The following is an 11,080-nucleotide window of genomic DNA, read 5'->3' as shown; positions in this document are numbered from 1 at the left end:
AGGTTATTAGACATGACTTACTCCAATGAGACAAACTCATGTGGAAACCCCTACTAGAGGAAGTATTAATTGCGGGGCCATCCCGTGACTGCCAAAATTATCTGTCAGATGTTCATGGGTCTTAAAATCACAAATCAGGCTTATGAATTGTCATTGCATCATAAGGTTGCATCATGGTGTGATAATTTTCTGATGCACCATTATGCATCATGCATCTTGCCTATGTAAAATTACTGGTAGGTGGCAACAAATCACAAAAGTGGCAGCCCTACATTACACATCAATATAAAGTTATTGAAATGTCGTATCCGAGTATGAGCAAGTGAGGTATATATTTTAAAATCTAATTTTAAAATGATAGAGGAAGAACCATAATTGTGAGTGTCCATTGACGATAGAATATTATTATTTACAAAAACTGGGTGCGTAAGGCATTTTACGATTATTTATAATTGGTTTTGTAATAGTACCTAGAGGCCCCAATCAAATTCAGGCCTTATTGTACTAGGTGCTTTACAAACACAGCATAAAACACAGTCCCTGCCATAGGGAATTTATAATCGAATTTACTAATAAAGACAAGGAGCTGTAGATAAGACAAACAGTAAGAAGAACTGGGCGAAGGTGAACATGCAGTGATATAAGCCAGCTTTGTATGTGGATTGAGTTAAGCTTACTTTCAATTATGAGATGCAGAGAACAGATGAATTAAATAAATATCAGAAATATAAAATAAGACAAAGTTCCAGTCCTGAGAATTTTATAATCTAGAATAAATAGGTAACACAAGTAAATACTGCATCAACACAAGCAGGTGGGTGCATCAGAGGGCTGATAAAACAGGGAAAGGAGAAATCTCTTGGGGAGCATTTTTTCCCCCTTTGCATATGGGAACTCTTGGGTTGTAATCGTGCTGAGGTATGGAAGTGTCAGTGCAGGTCACCAATACTGAGGCTAATTAGCATAGGCTAAGTGAGAAAGGGTTTGAACATGAGGTTGCTTAGCTCACAGGCTATTTCAGGGGTAGAGGCCTGTGTGTGTATGAACAAGTACACAATCTACACTGGAAGGAGGCTCAAGCCTTCCAGCATCTGCTATCCTATAGTGCAGGGGTTTTCAAACTGGGGGTTGGGACCCCTCAAGGAGTCACAAGATTATTGGGGGGTGCATCTGTCAGCCCAGTGCATGGCTGACACTCAGAGCTGGGTGACCAGACAGAGAACAGCAGTTGCTGGCCAGGTGCTCTGAAGGCAGCGCCACCCCAGCAGAAGTACAGAATAAGGGTGGCATGACATGCAGGGGTTGGTGGCGTGGCATGGCATGGCGTGTGTGTGTGGGGGTAACAGGGGGGGCGACGGTCATCACTTTTTGGGGGGTGGGGGGAGAGGGAGATTGTCACAGCCTGAAATATTTTCAAGGGGGTCTCAGCAAAAAAAATTTGAGACCCAGGGCCATAGTGTAATTCCGGTGACTGTGAGTATCAGGTCTATGAGCATTTAATCATTCAGTGTGTCTAGTAACTTAGGGGCCCTGGGCATAGCTGGCTTTGGGCAGCTAGTGCAGAAACACCCTCCACAGAAACCACACTTCGTGGTGAACTGCCTGCCTCCCCATTACCTGAACTCCCAATTAGCCCACCCTATTTCTCGTTGCCCAAGTGGGCGAGATCAGTGGGATTTCCCTGAAACTGATTGGGGCTTCCATGGTGCTTGGATACCACGCTGATGGTTGCCTTGGCAACACACGAGACAAACAGCCCCCATCTCCTGCCGGGCCCAGAGCCTCCCTCCCTCCTGCATTATCCGCGAGCCTTAAGGAAGGGGCCACCGCTTCCTTAGCTTCGGGCCCCTGCTGCCGATTCACGGACCCTGCGGCGACTCCGCCTCCTCCGCTACCCACCTCCCGCCTCTCTCCTTCTCCCATTGGTCATTTCTCAGCAGGGCGTCTCCTAGGTATGTATCTATTGGCTGAGCGAAGTGACACGGCCAAGAAGTAGCCAATAGAGCGCGAGACTGGAAGTGACTGGCAGATGGAAACGCCAGTATGATTGATTCAGAAACCGGAGAGTCCCGCCCGGGGGACCAGGACAGGACGGAGTCCCCTGAGAAGTGAGAGGCAGGCGTTTCAAGATGGCGGCGGCAGGGCCGGGGCGGCGGCTCCTGTGAGAAGGCGGTGGCGGCGGCCGAAGCATTCCCCTTGGCCCGGGAAAGAGGAGCGGCGGGGACACCCGGAATGGCGCAGGTGGGTGTTGAGCTCCCAGACTCCCGCGTCGAAGAAGTCGGGCAGGAGTGGGGCCTGCGGCCCAGCCGCCTGCTGGGTGCCGCCCCCGGCTGAGGTGATGGGGACATTTTCCCTCCCCTTCGAACGCCCCCGGAGGGAGGGAATCCTCCGCCCATCGAGGTAACGGGGACTATTTCACCTCCCCCGCAGATCCACCATGGTCCTGTGGAGGGAGGCCCCGTCCTGAACCTTCTCCTTTTCAGCGCCCCCCTTGGCGCGGGTAGTGAGGAGGCGCCTTCCCCCTCCCCCCTTCGGGTAATGGCGACAAAACCCCCGGGGGGGGGGGGAGGAGGGATTCTTTCCGCTGCCTTCCCCGCTTTGTCTTATGTAGCCGTTTATTATCTCCCAAGCCGTCTGGATTTTTCACACTTGCCAACTAGTCCCCGTGACAATGTGGATAATTCCTCCCCGCACGTCCAGCTGCCCAGCTCGCCTGGTGATGGGGAAGAGTCCCTCCATGCACATCCTCCCGACCATCCCGGGTATTGGAAAGGATCCCCCCCACCGTGCGCACCTTCCCTGGGATAACGGGGAATATTTCCTCTTGCACATCCTTTCTGCACGCATCCTCCTCCTCTGTGTAATGGAAGGAGTCGCTGGCTCCCAGCACTCACACATGGTGATGGGGGAAGGAGGCAGCCCTCTTCATATCTGTTTGCCTAATTCACAGGCTCAGTCACGACAATATAATGAGAACTCTGCCTCTTCCCCCCCCCGCACCCCTCCTTCTTCTGATACTCTCCTGCCCATTGGGGTAATGGGAAGCCTGCACATCCTTCTGCTTCCCCACCTCCTCACCTACGCTGTTTTTGTTTCTCAGTGGGGTGGGGGCGGGGGACCCTGCATATTCTTTTCCTGATCACCTCCTTCACTTTGGGGTAACAGGGAGGCTTTTTCTTCTACACTTTCTTCTTTTTCACTGGAACGATGAAGACTCTTCCCTGCACCTTTTCCATCCCCAGTTGTGGATTAATGGGGTGGATTTCTGTCTCATATGTTCCCAGAGCAGTGGGGGTTTTGCCCCTCAATTCTTCTTCCTCTGACTGTCTCTTCTGCTGTGATCTTCTTCTGACCATCCCAAAGGTAACTAAAAGGAATTAGTGCTCTCCCCCCTGAAGTCAGGGGAATGGAGATTCTTCCCCCCAATCCTTCTCCCGAGCAATAACAAGGTTTCCCTTGGCCCCAGCTAATGGGGATTACCCAACTGGCCATTCCTTTCTGACTGGGAAATGAGGATTCTATACCACCTGATCACCTCTCAACCCCCTGTAATGACTCCTCCTGCCCCAATATAATGGCATCTAGCTAACATTTCCTCTATAACCCCCCTTTGCCAGCCCAGGCATGGGCACAAGTCCTCCTACCATCAGATTGAGATAGGAAGCAGGCAATGCTGTGTGATGTCATTTCCCACCCCCAAAAAGGGGCTGGCTGGCTGAACCTGTTCAATTCCATTTCTGTCTCCAGAAGGTGGAGATGTCTAGCCAGCCACAGAACTTAGAACTTACTTTTTAGTCTTTGGGGAATTTTCTGTTACGATTATAGTTTAGAGTAGGGATTTTCATAAAAAGTGTTTTTATTTTATATTCACATGAACACTATATGGGGAGGTGGTCCTTTGGCTCTGATGTGGTGATTTCTTGGCCACAATTACCCTGCAAAAAAGTGCCTTAAAATTAGGTTATGTTCTCTCCCTTTTGTTATAGCTAGGAAACCAATACTTAGGTGTGGGGTGAATGGAAACCTTTCTTATTCTTCCCCGTATTCAGCAGAACTACAAATGGTCTCACACTGCCCCCCTTCTCCTTCTGTGAGCAAAGCTATTTAAACCACATTAGCAAGTTGGTCATGCTGTAAATGGAGCAGCTATTTCACTATTTGAGGGGGGCTTATTTGAGGTGTAGTTTAGTGCTGCTTTTTTCCAGATAACCTACTATGCTACTCAGAGATTATTCCCTACCTGCCAAACATCTTTCCCTGCCAAGATTGGGAATGTAGAAGAAGGTGAACTGTTCTGTGTGGCAGCGATTTATGGGACCTTCTCTTTTGGAAGCTGTTTTGATTTTGTAACAATGGTTAATTCAGCCTCTTTTCTTCAAAGCTGAATCTTTGTCTCATTAGCAGAAAAGAACTTCTCTCGAGGGCAGTGTCCTTAGGTGGACATGGCAGATGCTGATGACATGAAAATAGATGATCCTGAGTGAGAGATTCCTTTTGGGGGGATTAGTCTGTGGAGTTTGGGTTGGTGTTGCTTTGGTTGGATTTCTAAACTGCATTGATTATACAAGTGGCCTACACTTCTGTTCTGAAAAATGGCTTTCTGAAGCCAGAGGATGAGGAGAAACCCTGGTTTGGGTTAGTCATAAGAAGGGCCAAACTTTGTTCTGAACTTCTCGTCCATTCTGGACATCCTTGACAGGGAATCGACAGTTTCTAACAAGGAATTTAATTTCCTGAAGACTTTTAAGGCTTTGCCTCTGATTGGATCAGTTCATTTTGCTGGGTGCTAGATATTTTCATGTGTTATGGCTACTCCATCAAGTTTATCTTGTAGCAAGAATTTGTCTCCTTCAAAGGATATGCTCAGAAAGGCAACAAAAATCAGGATGGGTGGTATTGTTTTGTTGTTCAGTGCTGTTCTCTGTAATCCCCAACAGTATCCTATAGACTCTGTCCAGTTAGGATATGGAGAAAATAAACTCCTTTCCATGCTCTCCTTCCAGATGGATGTCTGGCATTCCATAATTCAGATGGTCTACTCTGGGTAGTTAGGTGTCCTCTAGATTAATAAGACACAGACCTATGTGTCTATATTCCCTCCAGTTTATCAGAAGTTTTCAGTTTTTTGTTCTGAATGTTATGGGGGCTTAATTTCCGGTTGACAACAGCCCTCCACATTTTCTCAAAGATACTCATAGTTCTTGCTACAATTTTCCCAAAGGATGGTTTTAGTCAGCTTTACATAGACAATTTATTAGCATGATCATGTTGGTCATATGGCTTAGCAGTCAGCATGAATCTTCAGGGAATCTAACAGCTGGATGACAAATGAGAATCTTCCTTTCTCTACCACAGGAATTAATGTCTCTTGGGCCCTTACCTAGATAGGTAAGCTGTTTCTTTTGGAATATTTTAATAGTTAAGATGCAATCATAGATGAGTTTCTTGATCCATTTGGCCTTGGTAACAGCTGAGGGCATGTTTTGAGGTTCTGAGTTGTGTAATAGTATTACTGGATCTAGTGTGCTAAGCCGTCTTGATCCAGGTTCTATGTGGTTCTGTTTTTTAGCATAGTGGCCTCCAAATCCACCCCTTAGAAAACAAGTGGCATGAAGAGGGTAGAAACAGTCCCTGGAAAATACCCTCTGCTTATGGGGTCTCCCCACTCCCCACTTATGGGGTCTCCCCACTGGCTCTCTTTGTAGGTCCTCTCTCTCAGCTCCTGATATTGGAGGTGGGGGTGAGGATGTGGCTGGGCGTGCTTCTATGCTTTGCCTATTCTTTGCTTCCCATGGCTCATAGGGAGCCATGAGAAGCAGAGGGTAAATTAGAACAGACATAAAATAGCAAATCAGATCAATTAAAATGTTAAATGTAACAGTCTTGGTGCCTTTTTAGGATGGTATGGATAAACACTTACATGGACCCTCAGAGAGCTGATGCTGTCAGCTATTTAGGACCTTCCGTAGCAAAGTAGTAATAATTTCCAGGGCTTCCCATCCAGAAAATATGGGATTATTTTAGAGCAGTTAAATTGAGGCTTTCACAGATTCATAGATTTTTAAAGCCAATAGAGGACCATTGTGATCATGTAGTACGGTCTCCTGTTTAACACAGGCCAGAGGACTTTCCTTAATTAATTTCTGTTTGAACTACAGCATGTCTTGCATAAAAACATCCAATCCTGATTTAAAAACTGTGGTGGATTCTTCACTGGAAATCTCTGGTAAATTGTTCCAGTAATTAACTACCTTAACCAGTTAAAAATTTGCATTTTGTTTCCAGTCTGAATTTGTCTAGCTTCAACTTCTGGCCATTGGATCCTTGTTATACCTTTGTCTGCTAGGTGGAAGAACCCATTATCAGTGTTTTGTTCCCCATATAGGTACTTAAAAACTGTGAACAAGTCACCCATAACCTCTCTTTGTTAAATAGATTGAACTCCTTGAGTCTTTCACTATAAAGCATGTTTTCCAATCTGTTAATTGTTCTTGTGGCCCTTCTCTGAATCCTCTCCAATTTATCAACATTCTTCTTGAATTGTGGACCCTAGAACCGGACATAGTATTCCAGTAATGGTCACATGAGTGCCAAATACTTCTGCTCAATATTCTCATGTTTATACATCTAAGGTATTGCATTAACTTTTTTGGCCAAACATGTCAGTGGGAACTCATGTTCAGATGATTATTCATCATGACTCCCAAGTCTTTTTTCAGAGTCACTCCTTCCCAGGGTAGTCCCCCTTAAGTATGGCCTGCGTTCTTTGTTACTAGATGTATAACTTTACCTTTGGCCATATTAAAATGCATATTATTTGCTTGCTCTGAGCTTACCAAGCGATCCAAAGCACTCTCTGTTCATTATTTACCACTTCCCCAGTCTTTGTCACCTGCAAACTTTATTACTGGTGACTTTTTCTTCCAGGTCATTAATAAAAATGTCAAATAGCATTGGGCCAAGAACTGATTCCTGCAAGATCCCACTAGAAACACCTTCTGATTAAAACATTTGTATCTACAGTAGCTGCTAGTTGCTGTTCAACATCCTTTTGGGTTTTTCTTTTGGAATGGAAAGAGTTTTATATAACAAGACTATATCATCTATCTTTTTCCAAATACAGAACAGAAATATTTATTGAACATATCTGCCATTTCTGCATTATTTCTGACAATTCTACCATTTCCATCTAGTTATGGATCACTACCAGTGTTAGGATTCTGTTTTGTTTCTAATATACTTAAAAAAAACAACAACCCCTCCTTATCCTTTACTCTGCTATCCATAATTTCTGTTTGTGTCCTTTTGGCTTCCATTAACAATTTCCTGCAATTCCTAGCTTCTGATTTAAATTAATTACTATCAGCTTCCCCTTTCTTCTGTTTGTTTTATTTTTATTTATTCATTTATGTATGTAGCCGGGTAGATAGCCAGGTTGGATTTTGAATCAAGTGACCTTCATTCTCAATTATGGGATTATGGCTATTTGGGTATATAATAAAATGTTCTTAAACAGTTCCCAATTAAAGATTTTTCTGTTTTTAAATTTTCCCCAACTCATTTGGCTCATAACTTTCAGCTTTGTGAAACTGGCCCTTTTAAAGCATCAGCTATCTATATTACTGAGTTTAGGTTTTTATTTTGTTTGCATATAATAAATGTGATCGAATCTTGATCACATTTGTACCTTAGCTTACCACTTCTCTTTGAAGACGATGTCTTTTATAGAATTCCCTGTGTTGGATGCAATGATTTTTGAGTTAGGAAGTTGTCATTTATAATAATTGAAAAGTTCTGAGGATGTTTCAGTTCTAGCAGCATGAGACCTCCAGCATATGTCACTCAGATTGAAGTTTCTGATGATCTCACAGCTTTTTTCTTACATATTATAGATAGGTTCTCATCTTGTTCCCTAGTTTGATTCTGTGGTCTATAGCTGACTCCAATACCCCATTATGTGATTAAATATTAGGACATTGACATGTAAGCATTCAAGATTTGTTTTTCTTCTGAGTCGTCAGTGACTTGAAAACAGATAATGTAATTATTGACTGAATGTCACTCCTCTTCCCTTTAACCCATGATTTGATCCTTCCTAATTAGGTTCTAACAATTGATTTTTAACATTCAAATCATGCTTTGTTCTTCTTTAGTCCATTGAGACTTCAGTATGGTGTTACACATCTCACAGTTGCTTTGAACTCAGAACTGCCCTTTTTGTGGCCAAGCCAAGCTTCAATTCTTCCTTGTTTTTTATCTTTCACCTACCTCTAGGTGAGTAGGTCTGGCATATTGTAATCCATTACATTGCTTTAATTATCTGCCTGTTTTGTAGGTTGGATACTGTTGTTGAAATTCACTTAGCCTGGGCTGGCATAGAGATACATTAGAGAGTTATGATTGGCTTCTCTAAGTCCCTCTATGGCAACCCAGATATCTTACCCTGTTTTCTTCATATATTGTGTGGTGTTACTACTAACTAAGACTTCTGGAATGTTTGGGTACAATTTCTCTACTGCCTGGGAAGTTTTTAAACAGAGCAGACTCAGTCAGCTGGCTCTCGTAGGGGGAGAAACATCACTTTATTTCCTGCTGGTAGGAAGACACACCCAACATTTTGGGGTGGCCCAAAGGGACTTGGAGAAACCAAATTATCAGGTAAGAAATAATCATGAGTGGCCTCTTCCTTTCCCCAAGTATTCATGGTCCTGCACAGACAACTAAAATATAATTAACCTCCTCCCCTCTCCCCCATATTACATAAAAAGCAAGTAAGATGGTGTTGAGAGCCTATTTGATGTAACATTGTAAATTTACACAGAGTAATTGAATGTGTGTGCCAGTCTAAAGTACCTAAAATACTTTGGCTAGTAGATGCTGTTCAAAATTAATAGTAATGGTTACAAGACCAGTTTTAGCATGGTGGATCTGGACTCTAAATATCTGCCATGCCTAAGAAATTCAAGTGACTTGTAATAGTCATGGATATAAGACCACACAGCTACTAGCATCCCTGCTTAGAAAAGCTCTACTCATGACTTTTTAATAGGTCATCAAATTTTCTGTGTTCTAGTATCCAGAGAGTAATTTCTGATTGTTAGACTGCTCTTCAAAATATTACAAATAGTGAATTGAACACGGAACAAAATAATCTACTGTACCTTTTTAAGAACATGGTCAAATATTGTAGGCTCAAAATTTGACCAGCTTTAACATTGCAACTAAACTGTCTTTTGATTTATTTGCTAAATAGCACTCTGTTACTAAGATACTTAATACCAAAACTAGGTGTTTTATCTGACTCATTTAAAAACTAATGCTTTGCACCTGCTGGTCATGCAGCAGTAGTTACCAACTGGTGTTTCTAGAACTGTGGTGGCGTAATGTGGTGCCAGCACACAAAGAAGCAATGAAAAACTCTTAATTCTGGTAAAAAGAGCATTACAACCACTTGGAAGTTAAAATAGACAGAAGTGCAAGTATCCTTTTTAAGTTAGAGTTTAGGAAGAAATTCCATTTTTACCTCTGATGGATGGGACAGTTGGCTTTCAAACTCTTCTGTGACATATCTTTTTCTTTTTGTAGGTTGAAAGATGAAAAGGAGACCTGCTTGTCCAATGAAGATGCATTCTACTTAGTCTTCAGCTATTTAAGCTGAATGCATTGTGATTTCCAGTAATTGAGACAGTGATTCTGAAAGCTGTCTACATTAATGAAAAGAACAATGTAGTCAGCTTAACTGAATCATCAGTGTTGCGTATTGAATAGAACATGATAATCCTATCTTGATGGACTTGTGCATGTTAGGAATATAGATTATATACATTTATTTATAGCCTTGTTTTTTAAAACAGTAGTTCTACAGCTTAAGTATGGAGACATCTGAAAATGCACCTCCCCTCCCTAAAGAACCTGCAAGAGAAATGAATATGGAGAACCATACTTGTCCCCCACCTCTGCCGCCTAATGAACAGCCTCCACCACCTCCCCTGCAAACGTCCAGTGACGCAGAGGTAATGGACGTTGGCTCTGGTGGTGATGGACAGTCAGATACCCCTGCTGGGGACACGCACACTGTCTGCCGAACACAGCTTCTCACAAAGGGATCTGCTTGCTACAAAACTCGTCTTATAATAGACCCTAATAGTGACCAAAGCCCAAGAACTGCTCGTCATGCACCTTCAGTTCGAAAGTTCACCCCTGATCTTAAGTTACTTAAAGATGTAAAAATTAGTGTTAGCTTTACAGAAAGCTGCAAAAGCAAAGACAGAAAAGTTCTGTACACTGGAGCTGAGCAAGATTATAAGGCAGATAAAGATTTTAGTATTAATAATGTCAATGGGGATTTGTGTGTTTGTCCTTTTGGTGGTAGTAATGGTAAAGCTATAGGTGTAGGGGGTGAAAATGATGACAAGAAGGATGATGAAAATGATATTGATCAGGAAAAGAGAGTGGAATATGCAGTTCTGGATGAGTTAGAAGATTTTACTGACAATTTGATGGAAATTGATGAAGGAGGAGGGTTCACATCTAAAGCAATCGTTCAAAGAGATAAAGTGGATGAAGAAACCTTGAATTACTCTTATGAGGTATGTAAATAATTTTTACCAAATGATTAGAAAAACTTGTGCGAAGATGTGTAACAAAGACAGCATCTAAGAGCTTGCAGTCCTGAAGACAAAAATGCAAAATTCTTTGACAAAACCCTTAATTCTATCTATTATGCACAACTTTAATTAAATAACTTAATTTATTCTTTAATTTATTCATCATGGTAAGAATTTTGGTGATTACAATTTTTGAATGATATAGCACAAAACTTTAGAAAGTGCTGTATTTAGCTCTGAATTATGATATACTGCCTCTTAACAGACTCTCTCTTTTTAAGGGCTGCATGTATATGTAGATCTCATTCAGTTTCTTTCAGATTGTCATGAAATAGCAGTTGCTGATCCGGAGACCACTTATGAAAATTTCCTTGTTTTTCAGTCTCCTTTACCATGGCATTGGGAATCTTTCATCCAACTCCATAGGAAAATTACATATAAATAATTTATACATTTTCTTGACAGGGAGCAAG

General features: G+C 42.4%; 1 protein-coding gene across 3 annotated transcripts in view; it reads left to right on the top strand.

Annotated features, from left to right (window-relative positions):
- Window positions 1–2,095: 2,095 nt before the first annotated feature.
- Window positions 2,096–11,080, top strand: part of DGCR8 (DGCR8 microprocessor complex subunit) — a 33,539-nt gene continuing 24,554 nt past the window's right edge. The window contains exons 1-2 of one of the 3 annotated variants that reach the window (XM_067539824.1): window positions 2,096–2,241; window positions 9,586–10,589. In XM_067539824.1, coding sequence (XP_067395925.1) covers window positions 9,873–10,589 — 717 coding nt within the window. In that variant the 5' untranslated portion in view covers window positions 2,096–2,241; window positions 9,586–9,872. Of the gene's footprint in view, window positions 2,763–2,798; window positions 10,590–11,080 lie in introns of those variants that run through there. The other 2 variants (XM_067539825.1, XM_067539827.1) reach the window with 2 other exon arrangements.

Source organism: Emydura macquarii, unplaced genomic scaffold (assembly GCF_026122565.2).
Source record: "Emydura macquarii macquarii isolate MOO-44397 ecotype Brisbane River unplaced genomic scaffold, CSIRO-AGI_Emac_v2 contig_554, whole genome shotgun sequence".
Taxonomy (NCBI): Eukaryota; Metazoa; Chordata; order Testudines; family Chelidae; genus Emydura; species Emydura macquarii.
Note: the sequence above shows the minus strand (reverse complement) of the source record. Positions and strands in the feature narration are given on the sequence as shown.